This window comes from Oncorhynchus mykiss, chromosome 10 (genome assembly GCF_057628025.1).
Source record: "Oncorhynchus mykiss isolate SJ-2025 chromosome 10, ASM5762802v1, whole genome shotgun sequence".
Taxonomy (NCBI): domain Eukaryota; kingdom Metazoa; phylum Chordata; class Actinopteri; order Salmoniformes; family Salmonidae; genus Oncorhynchus; species Oncorhynchus mykiss.
Window position 1 is genome coordinate 70,458,936 of NC_143031.1, and position 18,090 is coordinate 70,477,025.

An 18,090-nucleotide genomic window follows, 5' to 3' on the forward strand; every position below is an offset into this window, starting at 1 on the left:
TTAGGAGATATAGCAAGGCATCCAAAGAAATGCACAGAAATATAAAATTAAATTAATAAGACACGACTGGCTTCTTTCAAAGTAAACACGATTAGAGAGTTCATAATGAGACTCAGCTGATGGGAGGGGTGTCAGGAATGGGGTCAACTGATAAAGTCAAGATGTTGTGGGAAGACGTCAAAATACCCACTGCTGCTGTTTGTGGATTAATAGAAATAATGTTGTTCTTTACAGCCCTCACACAGTGACAAGGCTGACAACCCAGAGGTCCTGAAGTGGATGAATGAACTGGCCAAGCTCCGCAAAGACCTGAAAGAGCACAAGCTCCACAAGTCTGAGGAGGACCTCCCTCCGCTGACCCGCCAGCGCAGCAACACCCTGCCCAAGAGCTTTGGCTCCCAGCTGGAGAAGAAGCCCCAACAGGAGAAGGCGCCCAAGCCCCCGGTAGAGAACACCCTGGAGGGCGTCCAGAACAAGCTGCAGGAGAAGAGGGACGAGGTGGGGCGGCCCGAGGACGTCAAGGTGAGATAGGAGCCGCCTAGCCGCTTATTGTACATGCCGGACCACTGTTAATAGCTAAATGCTAATGGTTAACGGCTAAAGGCTAACTAACAGTGTCTTCCTCCTCTGATAGGATATGACCCGGGAGCAGATTGGCGCTGAGAAGGTGGCCTTACAGAAGGCTCTCCTGTACTACGAAGGCATCCACGGTAGACCAGTGAGTGTCTTGTCCACTGTCCCTTTTCTGCCCCCCCAAAACTATTTCATACATCCTTCTAGATAGCCCACCCCTCTTGCCTGAACATTAATTGATAGCTAAAAAAAAATCCTACAAATGCATTAAATCAGTCTCTGTCCAGTGGAAAACCTGACCTAGATCACAACTGAAGAGTGAATAATGTCTTGAACCAAGCTGTTTGTGTGTGTGTGTGTGTGTGTGTGTGTGTGTGTGTGTGTGTGTGTAGAGTGCAGAATGTGTGCACACAGTTGTGCACTTTGAACTATGCAACCTAGGTACAATGTTGGCTGCATTTACACAGGCAGCCATTTTCTGATATTCTTTCCACTAATTGGTCTTCTGACCAATTTACATAAGATCTTTTCACAGCAGACCTTTTTCAGAGCTGATCTGGTTGGTCAAAAGATCAATTCATGAAACAAATATTAGAATATGTCTGCTGGTATAAATGCAGCCACAGAGACCCAGATACAACAATACATTATTAAAAGGATGAAATACCAATGAAAACATGACCTTCTGTACTGCAATATGTCGTTATTGGCAGACCAAACGTCTTTAGACAGCTGTGACGAGTACTGTTGTCTCAGCGACGACAATGGCTGAAGGACGAGAAGCCAGCTAACGTCTTAATTTACCTGTAAAGGAATCGACATGGAATCCCTTTTTGATTGGACTAATTGCAAGGGCTAATCCTTGTTAAGGTTGTTTATCAGAAAGTGGTGGAAAGGTGTCCTTTTTGACACCCATAGCCTTCCCTGTGTGACTTTCTATCCTAGTTTATGGCCAGTTGTCCTCTGAGGTACTAAAAAAAACATTGGATTTGAATTGATGGGGATGGAATCTGTTACCTTGCATGTTGTTGTGTGTCAGCCCTAGCTAGCAGACTGCTATTGTAGCACCACAGGGGAGTGCTAATGCTAGCTAACTAGCGGTGTGCTATTGCTAACAATGTGCCTTTCCCTTTTCTCTCTGCCTCTTCTCTAGGTTACCAAGACTGAGAGACAGATCATGAAGCCCCTGTACGACAGATACCGCCTGGTCAAACAGATCCTCTGCAGAGTTTCCACCATCCCCGTCATTGTAAGTGTAGCTAGCTCTCTTTGCTCTCTCCCTTCATTTTCTCCACAGCAGAGTTGTTCCTGGGTTTCTCTTTGAGGAGCTGGTGGTAAAGGTCACCACGTAGCATTGGCTGAAGCTCAAGCTCCTTTACGTGGGCACTTAATCCGAACAACGCTAATGTTAGCATTAGGCTAGCATTAACGTCAGTGTCCATAGGCGGGACTGTATGTAGTGGCTAGCCGTAGCGCTAGGTTAGCCTCAAGACCAATGCCCTAAAGCTAAACTCGGTTTAAGTGGCTCAGTCGATCCACAGGTTCTTAACAGAGCTCAAAGGTGACAAGTTGGGGCCACAGCAACTCAGTTGGCCACAGGGAACTACGAACACATACGCACGCACACCACAGCTGTGCAGACTCTCCATCTAGACTAGAAAGATGGGTACAGAGGGGCAGAAAACGCTGTTCAAGAGTTCAGATTCTCATCAGATATAGGGATTCGCTGAGGCTGGATTCAAACCAGAAGGGGATAAAAAAAAATATATATATATATAATCTCACAATAACCTCTAACCACCAATACATTAAAGATTATTAGAATATATTTTTCCATTGTAATACATTTCGTCTCCATATGGTTTATGTAACGGGTATACAAGAGAACATTTGAATGTTTTGTCCCAGTTTTCTCTTTTAATTTCTTGTGTAAACACGTTGATTACGCAATATCTAATCTGTGTTATGAACCTAATGTACTGTACAGAACACACTTTATATAATAGATTTAATCCTCATTATATAAATTGGAGACCTAGCAAACGTTTATGTGCTGTACATGGTGGAATATAGGGTTATGTCAACTGCTGAATTCATTGTGGTAAAGAGCTGACTCGTGATACTCTTATCTGTTTTATCTAAAAACCTGTTACACAGCCTGCCTTTCAGAGGTTTAAAATCACACGAGAGCCTACTGCTATGTTTTCACTGAAGAAGCCTATTATGGTCGTGACAAGGTCCCACAAACAAGAGCAGGTCATTCTGATCCTAGTACTTGGTGCAGGTTCCAAAAGAAGCATGGTAGTGTTCAGCAGAAAATCCTACAGTGACAAACCTGATCCGGGATCAGTTTGTAGTGGATGCTATTCAGTTTCTTTATGTGCTCTGTAGTCAGAGCTGAACTGGGGTCAGTTCTCGAGTGGTAACCCCTCCTTGTTAACTCTCAGGCCTCCCCCTCCAGCAAACGCAGAGGTCCTGTACTTCAGCCCATTATCGAGGGCGAAGCCGCGCTCTTCTTTGACGACATCAAGGTGAAGACACACTGCTGCTCGTGCTCGACTAATCAGTGATCAGAACGCAACTCCCTCCCCCTCACACCCTCCAATCCCCTACTCCCTCACCTCTCAACCAAACCTGATTGCAGCCTGTGGATTGGGTGGCCACCCATAGCACTCGTGGGGGGCGGTTTTGATTCAATATCAACTTGGTTTTTGATGCTTAGATTGCTGCTTCATGACTTGTTAGATTGATTGCTTTGGGATCAACTTGGTTTTTGATGCTTAGATTGCTGCTTCATGACTTGTTAGATTGATTGCTTTGGGATCAACTTGATAGTGTGTGAGAAGGACTAACAAGGCGACTTGCCTGTGCATGGTGTGTGTCAATGTGTGTGTACACCAAAAATAAATCAGATCAAATACTGTAATCCAATCAAGCAAAAATAGGGAGATCGTCAAATCAACTCTGGTCTTGAGATGCTCATCACGTCTGTGCTGCAATTTGTGGATGTGTTAGAATAGTTCTGATTGAGACAATCTAAAATAAATTCAAAGTGGAAAAATTAACAATAGACATGTATTAACCTCATCAAACTGGCCTGTGCCTGAAAAACGACTGAATAAATGTTTCTTTGTGCTCTGATTCCAGTAACATTAAATTAACAATACTTGATTCTCTTGCATTAACATAGCTCTTGACCCTGGGGGTCCCTTGACAGCCCCATGGCACTACGATCAGTTCACCCCAGCATCGCTCACCCTTTCCCCCTTAACCCTCCACTGACCTCCCCCTTCGCTGGTTTTGTGCCCATAGGAGGAGGAGGATGGCTCTGAGGATGACTCCGAGTCCAACAACAAGCCCCAGATCACAGGGACAGTGCGTCCAGACTTCAGTATGCTGGGCTTCCTGGACCAGCTGGAGGAGGAGACGGACGGCTTCATCTCGCCCGTCGACGAGCTCTCGCCCTCCAAGAACACCACCGACATGCGTCTGTCCAACCTGCATTCGGCCACCATGTAAGCACCCAAGCCGGCCCTGACCTCTTCTTAATTGTCCCTGAGGGGATAAATAAAGTTGAATTGGATTAAATATAATTGACCTATATCTAAAGCATCTGGATGGGTGAATAACACGGGCATTGTAGTTTAGATTGTAGAATTAAAGTAGTGCAATCGTTAGTAGTCTCGTGTTATTGTTGATGTCTTATCTATTCAAGTTAGCTGTGGTATTTCATGTGTTTAGAAGAACGTTCACTTCTTAAACAACTAAGATTGAAACAACCTGAAGGACTTTAAAAGCCTTTTAGAGTCAAAACAACCTTTGAGGTTCAGATGCCTAAAGCAGTGTTTGTCTCTCCCCCACACACAGGCCGGAACTAGTGGAGCAGCTACAAGAGGCCCGGGAGGAGAAAAAGAGAATCCGCAAGAACCTAAGAGAGTTTGAAGATCAATTCTTCAGGCAAAACGGCAGGTAAGATGACGTTTCCGGCTTTGTTTCGTGTCCTAGTTGGACTAAATGTAAACAATTAGATGATGCGAGGTGATGTACTGTCCTTCATCTTTGGTTGCACAGCCATTTTGACCGTCGTCCATTCAGCTAATGTTTTGTATTTTGCTTCCTCCCACTTGCTGTTGCCGTAGAAACGTGCAGAAGGAAGACCGCTCCCCTTTGGCGGTAGAGTATAACGAATACAAGCACATCAAAGCCAAGCTTAGGCTGATAGAGGTTCTCATCAGCAAAGGAGATGCCTCTAAGTTCCCCTAAAGAAAATAAAACATCAAAGACTGACAGAGGAATGAATGAGGCTCAGTCTCAATAAGAGATGAACCACACCAGCCCATGGAAAGGAAAACAGATACACCTCATCATCCCTCACAATATGTTTATTTTTTTCTTGTGCCATAGACTCATTTGGCTTCAGGAGATGCCAACATGTTGCCCCCTGATTAATCCCAACTGTAGAAGGGAAACGGTATGGCTTAGTTACTGACCTGAGAGGTGTTGGAACTGACATGTAGGTGCTGCCCCGGAGGCTACTCCATCTTGTCTGTTGTTTCCCCCGTATAGAAGAAGAACCCCGGAACTCAAAATGTCGGGCATCTTTGAATGACTACTAACCTAACGTAGCAGGCCTTAAAAGAGTCCCCACATCGGTTTTTCAGGGGAAGTGGAGGAAAATACTGTATCCCTGAACCAGAAACATCCTCATTTTCCTGACCCCGCAGAGAGTGGACCAAAACCAACCTTTTTTCAAAGGAAGATTTTTAAAAAAAATTTGGTGCATCTTGATATTGATTGATACCAAGAACTACCCTACATCAAATAGTCATCACTCATTTAAAGGATACATTTACAAAGAGTGTTGTATTGATTTAATTTATTTTTCTTCCTTTGAATGTTTATGTAGACTCATATAGTTCATATAGACTTTTATATTGGATTCAAAAAAAGTCTTAATGTGGAGTGTAACATTAGATTTGGGATTATGTACTTTAAGGTATTGCCATTTTGAGAAACAAGATTATGTAATCAGAAATTTAATGAGGGGATTGTGTATTTTTGTAAGGGAGACAGACCGTTACAATCTGCATGCAAACAACCAATCAGACAGCCAGTCTAGCAGAGTTCAGCCAATGGATGTATTTTTAAATGTAACTCATGATTGGTGCCATATGCCACATTCATGTGCAAGTCGGAACTAGTAAACTCTGACATTTTCGACTTGAAAACTAGTTGAACGCTGCACATGTATAAATACAACCAGTTAGCAAGTCGAACATTTCCGACTTTCCTAGTTCCGACTAGCACGTGAACGTGGCAATAATCTCGATGTTAACCTAGGAAAAACACACTTATCATCAATGCTTATATTAGTTTGTTTCCAGAAATTGTGTGTATTTTTTAGCATACTATGAGGAAATGTCAGAGGAGCGTTAATTTGTTTAAACTGAGAACTAGAATGCAAAACAAATAGTCTATGATGTGTTATTGTGATCCAAAGAAAATGACTCAGATTGCATACCAAAATAGTGTAGTGGATCAATGTATACAATTTCATGAATTATTGTGATCATGGTCATCAGTCACTTATGAATTTGACTGCTTGTATATTATTTTGCATTGGTGTGTTCTTTTCCTATTCACTTTGTGTGAAAATAAGCTATCCTGTCTTGAAATCAGTGGTATATTTTTGACCGACAAGGGCCATTTTGTGTGGAACATCCATCCTTAAAGAAAAGTCCCAATAACTATCAAAATAGCTGCCAATCCCCAACGCAGAGCCTTCAATACTCAGTCAAGGCATGCTGCTTTCTTTTTTTATGTAGGTATTTTCATAGCCTATTTGTTCCTTGTAAATATGGATCCAGATCTATGTTTACATTGCTAAGTGAGCAAGTACATTTTTCCTTTTTCTCCAAAATGGATCATTTTAATAGTGTGACTTTCGTTTTTATTGAATGTAAAACACTGGTGGACATAATGAATTATGGGTGTGTACATTTTAGTACATAAATTGTATATATATAATATAAAACCAAACATATTTTTACTGAGTTTGTTGGCGTTGGGTTTTCATTGGTGTGGTGAATGTCAACACATTTCACAGGGAAATACTTCAAGAGCACAATGTCATACATGTAAAGAACATGGCAATTTCATTCATATTGGTTGAACTCTACAACAAAATGAATTTCTTTACACAAAGTCCCCCTATATGCACCGCTCATTTATCCACAAGCAAATCCTTATTCCCAGACCAACCTATAAAATAGCTTCTTGATTTAAAACACAACTACAGGGCAAGCTGGAATTACGTTTTATTTGTTCAGGGAAAAAATGTCATCCATTTAGAAGGTACAAAATTAAATATGATATACTTGAAACAATCCAGTTATAGATCCACTAATAAGCCCTTATTTGCAAACATTGACCCCATGATTTGGAATTGTCGCCATTACCGTGGTGAAATAAGAATAATAGGAATGAATTGGCTTTTCCCCTAGCCTGGTCGGTCGCTGATCGGTTTGTTGTCTTGCCAACAGCTTTAGTCAGCAAAACAGCACAAATGGATTAAGGACCAGGCTATAATAGAACACACTGCGCCTCCCTCAGGTATTGCCCTAGCACAGCTTTGAATAAACAAAAGTTCACTGACATTTGTTTTTGTTTATTATGTCTTTGTCTACACTGAGGGTGACAATCAAAATAGTAATTATTCCCCTTGGGCAAATTTGTGGCTATTGATGTATTAAAACAAAAGACAAACAAGGAGACCAGCCGTCCCTATAGATAACGACGTTTGTCTTAACCCAGTTACAGTGGAGAAAGACATGGCTTAAGAGAAATGGTATACAATACAATACCTCCATTGGCTGAGACGTTCGGTAATAGGACTGAATAGGCAGAATGCACAGACAAAGTTATTTCTATCACTTGCATATCAACACACGATCCAGATACACTTGAGAGAATAGTCATTGAAGTAACGGCCGGGAAACGATGCAGAGATGTTCAGAGTGCAGCGTCCCCTGACCCTCATACAAACGTCATTACATTACTGAGCTGTTCGTTATTGCTAATAACATGACCCAATATAATCTGTTCCTTAAACCTAATCAATGACCCAAGACTAATTCTGCAGGTCAAATCAACCAATCCTAATGTCTTTGGTCCGAATGCGGTGTCATCACAGAAGGAACCGGTGGGAACCATGAACAGATCATCTGTAAATCCGCCAGGCCACAAATGTGCACTCATTCTGACATTGAGATTATTTATTCCTAATCTGGGGTTACCGGGATCAAAGAGATGTGGATTAGCTGTATTTGTGTTTATTATGTAACAATGAGTCTTTTTAGCGTTTCCTCTCGACAACATGCACACAGACATTAACATCCATTAAAAAAGAAAAGACACTTCACCAATACTACTGTAATAAAATCACTCCAACGGCATCGCAATCAAAGAAATATTGATACATGTAAGTAACTCCAGTCGTTCAGTTAGTCTTTTTAATGTAGAAATAGACTGGTATTGTGGGTATGGCATTAGAATGCCATGTATTTATTGGGCTTGAGTATGGAACTGTCTGCCTGCTGTTCACTCATGTATTAATCTGGTATCATCTGTCCCAAGATCAACGGTAAAAGGCCAGACTGATGTATTAATCTGGTATCATCCGTCCTCAAACTGACCCAAGAACAGCAGTAAAAGACCAGATCGCAGGTAAAGGGCTTCAATGTTCACCTCTGACATGTATAATTTTTCAAATCCCCCAAAACTATTCAATTCAATAAATTATCTTAAAGCAACAAAAAAAGCTGGTTTAATTAAAACTGTTCAAGTTATGTACATCAATCTGCATAGAAGACAATTATAACTCAAAATATATCATCTCTTACGGTAAACTGTATAGGGAAAGTGCTATGGAAAAGAGGCCCCTTCCCACCACCCATCCGTCCATCCAGCCACCCCCATTCACAGGGCGTTGTTATTAAAGTACATTAGCATTAGCAGCCATGCTAATTCCCCCCCTGGTCCTCCAGGCCTCTAGGGGGAGCCACTGACCCAGCCACAGTCTCACACCAGGCTGAAGCCCTCGTACTGCTCCACGGCCTGGGTGAGACGGCGGTGTAGGGTCTCTTTGGTCTGGTAGCGGGGCATGTCCAGCAGGTTGTAGCAGGTGTGGGCCACGGGCAGATAGTGCTCCTCGGCCGACGTGGACTGGATGGAGATGCGAAGGCTCTCCATGCCATGGATGGGGATGCGGTCGCTGCCCGTCAGGAATACTGGGAAAGAGGGGACAGTAAAGGGGAGGGCTAGTGTTAGCATTAGGTATAGTACTATAGTTGAGAGAGGGAGAGATAGCGTTAGATGTACAGTTTCAGAGGCTGAGAGTACTAATACTCAAGCAGCTTTCTTTCCTTGAAGCGTTAGAAATAGATAGCCAGTGGCTCAAGCTCAATGTTAAGTCCCAACACTAGTAAGTGCCTATTTAGACCTTGAGTAAAACTACAGATTGTCATTGTGATAGTTTAACGAGGTGTTGGCTGAGGGCTCTACTCAGTATTTACATAAGAACCGAGGGCTCTCGTATTAATACTTACTTAAGAACCGAGGGCTCTACTCAGTATTTACATAAGAACCGAGGGCTCTCGTATTAATACTTACTTAAGAACCGAGGGCTCTACTCAGTATTTACATAAGAACCGAGGGCTCTCGCATTAATACTTACATAAGAACCGAGGGCTCTACTCAGTATTTACATAAGAACCGAGGGCTCTACTCAGTATTTACATAAGAACCGAGGGCTCTACTCAGTATTTACATAAGAACCGAGGGCTCTACTCAGTATTTACATAAGAACCGAGGGCTCTCGTATTAATACTTACATAAGAACCGAGGGCTCTACTCAGTATTTACATAAGAACCGAGGGCTCTCGTATTAATACTTACATAAGAACCGAGGGCTCTCGCATTAATACTTACAAATTAACCGAGGGCTCTACCTAGTACTTACATAAGAACCGCTTCTTCTTTTCCAGAGGGAACTCATGGAATACCTCCCAAAACATCCTCACAGTCGGATGAGTGGCTGAATACTCTCCTTTGTAAACCGCATTCTGTAGTAGAAAAGCCAAAACAACATAATATGGTTCTATTATATTAGGGACAGTTATGTAACTGAAGTTGGCCAACTGCTATGATTTGTATAGAGCATTCTACTTGGTCACTATCATTAAGTGTTATTCAGAGTAAGAACATGATTCCTTCATATGTGACAGCCTGTGGAATTCCTCAGAGCTGTGTGTGTGTGTGTGTGTGTGTGTGTGTGTGTGTGTGTGGTGCAGACCCTTTACCTAGCCTAATCTAACCCCAGCGTTCAAACTTCATACACATTTCCCACATTCTGAGCAGTGCTGTGAAAACACCCTGCTTATGCCAGAGTCCCCACCATGTTGTCAATATCCTGCACACGACACTCGCAGTAAACACAGATCACAGACCCCTGACAATCATCTGAAGACATCAACACGCTAAAAACAACACGAATCCAGGAGAAGCCCAGTGCACATTACTTACGGTGACCTTTTTAACTTCCTCCATTAGCCAATGGCTAATCCCCATGCCCTCCCCGGCTCAGCGAGCCATACATGTCCAGACAGACAGACGGACCAGACAGACGCTCGAACTTCCTGGTTTCTGACTGAAGGGTTTTGTCTAATTGGCTATGCCCTCGGGAACTGCCTGGTCAAGACAGGTTCGTTTTAGTGATGGGTCAACAATTAAAACAATTATTTTGATTAGTTTTGACACTGTGCTTTGCAGTATGGCATCAACTGTTTTATTATATTTCACACCCATTTTGATGTTCTCCGGTAACAGTATGTAGTGTCAACACCAGTGTTTTCCGTGGATGTTTGACTCAGTGATCGACTGCCCTGGGGTGTATTCACTCTTACATTCTCCATCATCTACCATGTAGGGTTAGCTTAGCATTCTCCATCACCTACCATTAGGATTAGCTTAGCATTAGCACTCACATTCTCCATCACCTACTATTAGGGTTAGCTTCGTATGACCTACCATTAGGGTTAGCTTCGTATCACCTACCATTAGCGTTAGCTTTAAAGCTCACCTTCTCCATTTCCTCCCAGTTATAGTTGTTGTTTCCCACCACCATGGCCATAAGCTCGGAGGGCTGGAACAGCGACAGGATCTTCCCACCACACACCTTCAGAAACCCAGAGGAGAAGGCCTGGTACAGCTCGCTCACCGAGTCCCTGAACATGTACTTCAGGTAGGCCTCCACAAACTCCTCCCTGACACAGAGAGAGACACAGACAGACAGACATAACAAAGAATATTGAGTGGCCATACAGTTAACCATCCTAATTTTGGAGATCCAATCAGTAGTCTGGTTGTAGTTAATAGCCAGGGCCAGCCCTAACCCTTTGTGGGCCGTATGCAAACACTCTGGGCAGCAAATAGAAACATTTGACATTTCAATAATTTCCTGCATTCTACACGTTTTGCCATGGAGCGGAGAGAAAGCTTTGCAGTTGTGAAACTAATTTCATGCAATTCTACTATTTAACATGGGACGGAGAGAAAATGTTGCAGTTGTGAAACTAATTTCATGCAATTCTACTATTTAACATGGGACGGAGAGAAAATGTTGCAGTTGTGAAACTAATTTCATGCAATTCTACTATTTAACATGGGACGGAGAGAAAATGTTGTAGTTTTAAAGCCAATTTCTGGCACGTATACACATTTTGCGATAGGGTGGATAGAAAAGTTTGCAGTTTCAAAGCGAATTTAGTGATATTCTGCACATTTTGCCATGACTTATGCCATCTTCATATGATTTTTAAGTGAGAGAAATTCCCTGTAACCATTTTCATTTGTTATTGCTTAAACCCCTGCCTGTCTCATGTTGCTGCACTAATACTACATGTGATGTGGCAAGCCCCTCCACCTACGGCCATGCCACTCAGCCCTAAGATGGCCATCATGGTGAAGACTACATGGCCCATAACCCACTGCTCTACAGGTCAGCTGGCCTGAGTGGCCTCCTTATGGTTTAAATGAATAGTTTCCCCACATGGAGAGCAGCAGGAGCTGCTGAAGACTATCCAAGCGCCATAGAACTGTTTAAACAAAGGACTTTCCTTCAGCTTGATGATTGAATAAGTTATACTCTGACAGAGCTAGGCCTTTTGATTGAGTTTGTCATTACTCTATCATTTGATTAACAAGTTTGTTATTAAAATTCATCATATGATGCAAAATTCATCATACAGGGATGATTTCTGTATTTTGAACATTACATATCTTGAACATGTGATTGCTGACAAGCAAAACATTTTGGGACACTGTCAACAATGGACAAATGAAACATAGTTTTTTGGTGAAATGTTCCTTTGAGGCTGCGACTGAACATGTTGTTCCTGTGACTGTCAGTATAGCTTCATTCTCATGGCAGGCCTATCCCCTCAAGAGGGGAATAGGGATTTGTGAGGATAGAGAATATCAGTGAGAGCAGCACTAAGCCTGTGTCTCAAATGGCACCCAATTCCCTATATAGTGCACTACTTCAAAGGAAATAGGTTGCCATTTGTGACACAGACTAGCGGTCTCTCCCAGGAGGAGGTGTCACAGGGGAGGTGTTCTGTGTTCTGGAGACACGCTCTACTGGGCAGATTGGAGACCCGGAGACCCTTGGCCACTGCATCGGCCAATCAAAACAGATTAAAATAGACCATACATAACCCACCACCATAACCATCTATAATTGAGATCCATGGGACTGAGACACCCATCTTGAATTTAGTCACTATTAAGAGGCTTTGTACTGCGCATTCTGCAATGTGGATTGTAGCTCTACTCATTAATACTTTCATCCTAGTAATAAACAACCATGACAGTTAAAGGATGAGACTATCCTGATTAATTTCTCTCATTTAGTCAGGAACTTAACTGGTAAAGAACTTTATCTTTAAAACAGCACATGACTGGATAAAGAGTCAAATGTGCCCTTGCACATAGGATGTTTAACACACACACACACACAATCTGTCCCTGTGTGAGGTTCCTGTGAGGAGGATAAGATGATGATGGCAGTGTGTGTCAGGCCTGGAGTTCAGCACAGCATGGCCCAGGGAGGATGTGTGAACTCTGTGTAGCAACATGGTTGGCCACCCACCTGATTTCCTGACAGATACTGTAGCAGCCAGCTACAGAGACGTAAGGAGAGCTGCAGGGGAATAGAAACGTTGCTCTTCGGCCTACTCTCCCTTTCTTACTAACACACACACATGTGGCTAATATACACTCACACACACTGACACAGTCACACTCAAACAGACACACACACACACACACACTCCCCAGCCTCTCCCTCCAGAGATTTAACTGACGAGCCCCACAGCCAGAAATAAAAACACTCGATCTGGCAAACGGCAATGAGGAATGGGAGCAGGAAACTTGCCATAGCATCTGTGGGCTAAGCTAACCTCCACAACTCCACTCACAATAAACAAACCTCCCTCGGTGTAATGAAGAGGAAAGGTGACTCAACTCATTGTTTAACAGTTTTTCCTGACCATCTGACCTGTCCAGGAAAACTCTGGGCTGCAGTTATAGTCTATAAGTAGGAAAAACTCCTGGAATTATGCTTTCACTTATTTACATTTTAGTAGACGGTCCTATCCACAGCAACAATTAGGGTTAAGTGCCTTGCTCAAGAGTACATTGAAAGATTTTTCACCTAGTCACCTTTCAGTTACTGGTCCTGTGTTCTTAACCACTAGGCCACACTAACCACTATCTGTCACTTGAAAATTCTAGATATGACTTGAAGTGCAGGCATAAGACAGCCTTCAAAACGGCCTTCGTAGTCTGACTCTGTTTTGGCAGGATGAATGGGTTAGTTTTTCGCTTGCTCTCTCTCTCTGGGTGGAGGCCCTGAGGATTTGGCCCCACGGTCAAATGGCTAGTCAAAGTATAATGAGGATTTGTGGAGAGATGTGGGCTGCTGTTGTTCTGAACCCAATCCCAGCTGGGGACATCCCCATCTGTTCAACACAAGCTTCCAGCACACCCCCGTACTGTTACCTCAATGGACTCCTCCATAAGCTGCTCAAACTCTGTGTCAGTGACAGAAGGGCCGCCTCAAAATACAGTGAGCTCCAAAAGTATTGGGACAGCGAACATTTTTTGGTTGTTTTGGCTCTGCACTCTGCTACCCCTCGAAAACAATAATGGTGAGAGGTTAGCATATCTTAATATTTGTACGTCTTAACCTTTTCACAATTCATTCAGGATTATCCGTAATCATGTTAGCATCCACATTAATATAGAGAAACATATTCTATTCGTATTTACAATAAAACTGACTGCAATGACACAATATATTATTTACCATTAATTTCTATTGGGCACCAAATAATCTAATACACAACCAAAACAAACTGCAAATGCATCCAACAGGGTACTAGAGACGCAAGCTTGATATAGTGCTAGGAATATGGGGCCAAATACTTAACTTTTAGCTACTTTAATACACATAAGTGAACTTGTCCCAATACTTTTGGCCTTCTAAGCAGTTCACCCTGACCTCAACCCTCTCGAATTGGGACACTGACTGCGAGCCAGGCTTAATTGCCCACAATCAGTGCCGACCTCACGAATGCTCTTGTGGCTGAATGGAAGCAAGTCCCTGCAGCAATGTTCCAACATCTAGTGGAAAGCCTTCCCAGAAGAGTGGAGGCTGTTATAGGGGGGACCAACTCCATATTAATGCCCATGCTATTGGAATGAGATGTTGGACGAGCAGGTGACCACATACTTGTAGATATAATAGTTTAATTATTGTTTACTGACATGTTGTTTATTGATGTGTTTCACAGGTTGTCATTGTAAATAAGAATTTGTTTTTCAAATGTGAAATAAAACATGATCTGTGGACCATGATGTAATAGATAGGAAGAAGCTTACGGTTTTTAAAGTCAGTGTTGTTGTTATAATGTGATATAGTTATAGTTGGGTAAAAATTATTTAGTCAGCCACCAATTGTGCAAGTTCTCCCACTTAAAAAGATGAGAGAGGCCTGTAATTTTCATCATAGGTACACTTAAACTATGACAGACAAAATGAAAAAAAACATCCAGAAAATCACATTGTAGGATTTTTTATGAATTTATTTGCAAATTATGGTGGATAATAAGTATTTGGTCAATAACAAAAGTTTCTCTCAATACTTTGTTATTTACCCTTTGTTGGCAATGACAGAGGTTAAACGTTTTCTGTAAGTCTTCACAAGGTTTTCACACACTGTTGCTAGTATTTTGGCCCATTCCTCCATGCAGATCTCCCCTAGAGCAGTGATGTTTTGGGGCTGTTGCTGGGCAACACAGACTTTCAACTCCCTCCAAAGATTTTCTATGGGGTTGAGATCTGGAGACTGGCTAGGCCACTCCAGGACCTTGAAATGCTTCTTACGAAGCCACTCCTTCGTTGCCCGGGCGGTGTGTTTGGGATCATTGTCATGCTGAAAGACCCAGCCATGTTTCATCTTCAATGCCCTTGCTGATGGAAGGAGGTTTTCACTCAAAATCTCACGATACATGGCCCCATTCATTCTTTCCTTTACACGGATCAGTCGTCCTGGTCCCTTTGCAGAAAAACAGCCCCAAAGCATGATGTTTCCACCCCCATGCTTCACAGTACGTATGGTGTTCTTTGGATGCGACTCAGCATTCTTTGTCCTCCAAACACGACGAGTTGAGTTTTTACCAAAAAGTTATATTTTGGTTTCATCTGACCATATTGCATTCTCCCAATCTTCTTCTGGATCATCCAAATGCTCTCTAGCAAACTTCAGACGGGGCTGGACATGTACTGGCTTAAGCAGGGGGACACGTCTGGCACTGCAGGATTTGAGTCCCTGGCGGCGTAGTATGTTACTGATGGTAGGCTTTGTTACTTTGGTCCCAGCTCTCTGCAGGTCATTCACTAGGTCCCCCTGTGTGGTTCTGGGATTTTTGCTCACCGTTCTTGTGATCATTTTGACCCCACGGGGTGAGATCTTGCGTGGAGCCCCAGATTGAGGGAGATTATCAATGTTCTTGTATGTCTTCCATTTCCTAATAATTGCTCCCACAGGTGATTTCTTCTAACCAAGATGCTTACCTATTGCAGATTCAGTCGTCCCAGGCTGGTGCAGGTCTACAATTTTGTTTCTGGTGTCCTTTGACAGCTCTTTGGTCTTGGCCATAGTGGAGTTTGGAGTGTGACTGTTTGAGGTTGTGGACAGGTGTCTTTTATACTGATAACAAGTTCAAACAGGTGCCATTAATACAGGTAACGAGTGGAGGACAGAGGAGCCTCTTAAAGAAGAAGTTACAGGTCTGTGAGAGCCAGAAATCTTGCTTGTTTGTAGGTGACCAAATACTTATTTTCCACCATAATTTGCAAATAAATTCATTCAAAATCCTACAATGTGATTTTCTGGAATTATTTTCTCCTAATTGTCTGTCATAGTTGAAGTGTACCTATGATGAAAATTACAGGCCTCTCATCTTTTTAAATAGGAGAACTTGCACAATTGGTGGCTGACTAAATACTTTTTTGCCCCACTGTGTGTGTGTGTGTGTGTGTGATATATATATATATATATATATATATACATACATACATACATACACACACACACACACACACACACACTGCTCAGAAAAATAAAGGGAACACTAAAATAACACATCCTAGATCTGAATGAATGAAATATTCTTATTAAATACTTTTTTCTTTACATAGTTGAATGTGCTGACAACAAAATCACACAAAAATGATCAATGGAAATCAAATTTATCAACCCATGACGGTCTGGATTTGGAGTCACACTCAAAATTAAAGTGGAAAACCACACTACAGGCTGATCCAACTTTGATGTAATGTCCTTAAAACAAGTCAAAATGAGGCTCAGTAGTGTGTGTGACCTCCACGTGCCTGTATGACTTCCCTACAACACCTGGGCATGCTCCTGATGAGGTGGCGGATGGTCTCCTGAGGGATCTTCTCCCAGACCTGGACTAAAGCATCCGCCAACTCCTGGACAGTCTGTGGTGCAACGTGGCGTTGGTGGATGGAGAGAGACATGATGTCCCAGATGTGCTCAATTGGATTCAGGTCTGGGGAACGGGCGGGCCAGTCCATAGAATCAATGCCTTCCTCTTGCAGGAACTGCTGACACACTCCAGCCACATGAGGTCTAGCATTGTCTTGCATTAGGAGGAACCCAGGGCCAACTGCACCAGCATATGGTCTCACAAGGGGTCTGAGGATCTCATCTCGGTACCTAATGGCAGTCAGGCTACCTCTGGCGAGCACATGGAGGGCTGTGCGGCCCCCCAAAGAAATGCCACCCCACGACTGACCCACCGCCAAACCAGTCATGCTGGAGGATGTTGCAGGCAGCAGAACGTTCTCCACGGCGTCTCCAGACTCGTCTGTCACGTCTGTCACGTGCTCAGTGTGAACCTGCTTTCATCTGTGAAGAGCACAGGGCACCAGTGGCGAATTTGCCAATCTTGGTGTTCTCTGGCTAATGCCAAACGTCCTGCACGGTGTTGGGCTGTATAAGCACAACCCCCACCTGTGGACGTCGGGCCCTCATACCACCCTCATGGAGTCTGTTTCTGACCGTTTGAGCAGACACATGCACATTTGTGGCCTGCTGGAGGTAATTTTGCAGGGCTCTGGCAGTGCTCCTCCTTGCACAAAGGCGGAGGTAGCGGTCCTGCTGCTGGATTGTTGCCCTCCTACGGCCTCCTCCACGTCTCCTGATGTACTGGCCTGTCTCCTGGTAGCGCCTCCATGCTCTGGACACTATGCTGACAGACACAGCAATCCTTCTTGCCACAGGTCGCATTGATGTGTCATCCTGGATGAGCTGCACTACCTGAGCCACTTGTGTGGGTTGTAGACTCAGTCTCATGCTACCACTAGAGTGAAAGCACCGCCAGCATCAGCCAGGAAGCATAGGAACTGAGAAGTGGTCTGTGGTCACCCCCTGCAGAACCACTCCTTTATTGGGGGTGTCTTGCTAATTGCCTATAATTTCCACCTGTTGTCTATTCCATTTGCACAACAGCATGTGAAATTTATTGTCAATCAGTGTTGCTTCCTAAGTGGACAGTTTGATTTCACAGAAGTGTGATTGACTTGGAGTTACATTGTGTTGTTTAAGTGTTCCCATTATTTTTTGGGAGAAGTGTATATATATATAAATAAAGGGGCCCCACCTGTTGTTCTTGTCCACAGTGATGCGGTCTCCTCCAGGGATAAGCTCCTTAACTTCCGTCAGACCATAGTACTCTCTGGTGATCTGGGATGGACACAGTGGGGGGTTAGATATCATTCAGTCAGGCAACTAAATATCATCCATTTCTACTGCAGAATCTGATTTGGCATCTGAATGTTGTGAAGATCTTTCTGTACAGTCATCTTTTA

At 43.1% G+C, this 18,090-nt stretch overlaps 2 protein-coding genes across 14 annotated transcripts in view; one reads left to right on the top strand and one right to left on the bottom strand.

Moving 5' to 3' along the window:
* The window catches only part of LOC110498641 (protein FAM13A), a 76,796-nt gene extending 70,170 nt beyond the window's left edge, over window positions 1-6,626 (top strand). For 8 of the 13 annotated variants that reach the window (XM_090187703.1, XM_090187704.1, XM_090187706.1 and 5 more), the window contains 7 exons: window positions 235-522; window positions 635-718; window positions 1,727-1,822; window positions 3,021-3,104; window positions 3,886-4,088; window positions 4,441-4,542; window positions 4,713-6,626. In XM_090187703.1, coding sequence (XP_090043829.1) covers window positions 235-522; window positions 635-718; window positions 1,727-1,822; window positions 3,021-3,104; window positions 3,886-4,088; window positions 4,441-4,542; window positions 4,713-4,836 — 981 coding nt within the window. In that variant the 3' untranslated portion in view covers window positions 4,837-6,626. The remainder of the gene's footprint in view (window positions 1-234; window positions 523-634; window positions 719-1,726; window positions 1,823-3,020; window positions 3,105-3,885; window positions 4,089-4,440; window positions 4,543-4,712) is intronic. The other 5 variants (XM_090187705.1, XM_090187707.1, XM_090187709.1 and 2 more) reach the window with 1 other exon arrangement.
* A 247-nt stretch (window positions 6,627-6,873) lies between these two features.
* Window positions 6,874-18,090, bottom strand: part of LOC110498458 (putative E3 ubiquitin-protein ligase HERC3) — a 37,648-nt gene continuing 26,431 nt past the window's right edge. Inside the window, exons 22-25 of the mRNA XM_090187721.1 lie at window positions 17,883-17,965; window positions 10,712-10,895; window positions 9,593-9,695; window positions 6,874-8,861 (exon numbers count right to left, since the gene is read on the bottom strand). Coding sequence (XP_090043847.1) covers window positions 8,653-8,861; window positions 9,593-9,695; window positions 10,712-10,895; window positions 17,883-17,965 — 579 coding nt within the window. The 3' untranslated portion in view covers window positions 6,874-8,652. The remainder of the gene's footprint in view (window positions 8,862-9,592; window positions 9,696-10,711; window positions 10,896-17,882; window positions 17,966-18,090) is intronic.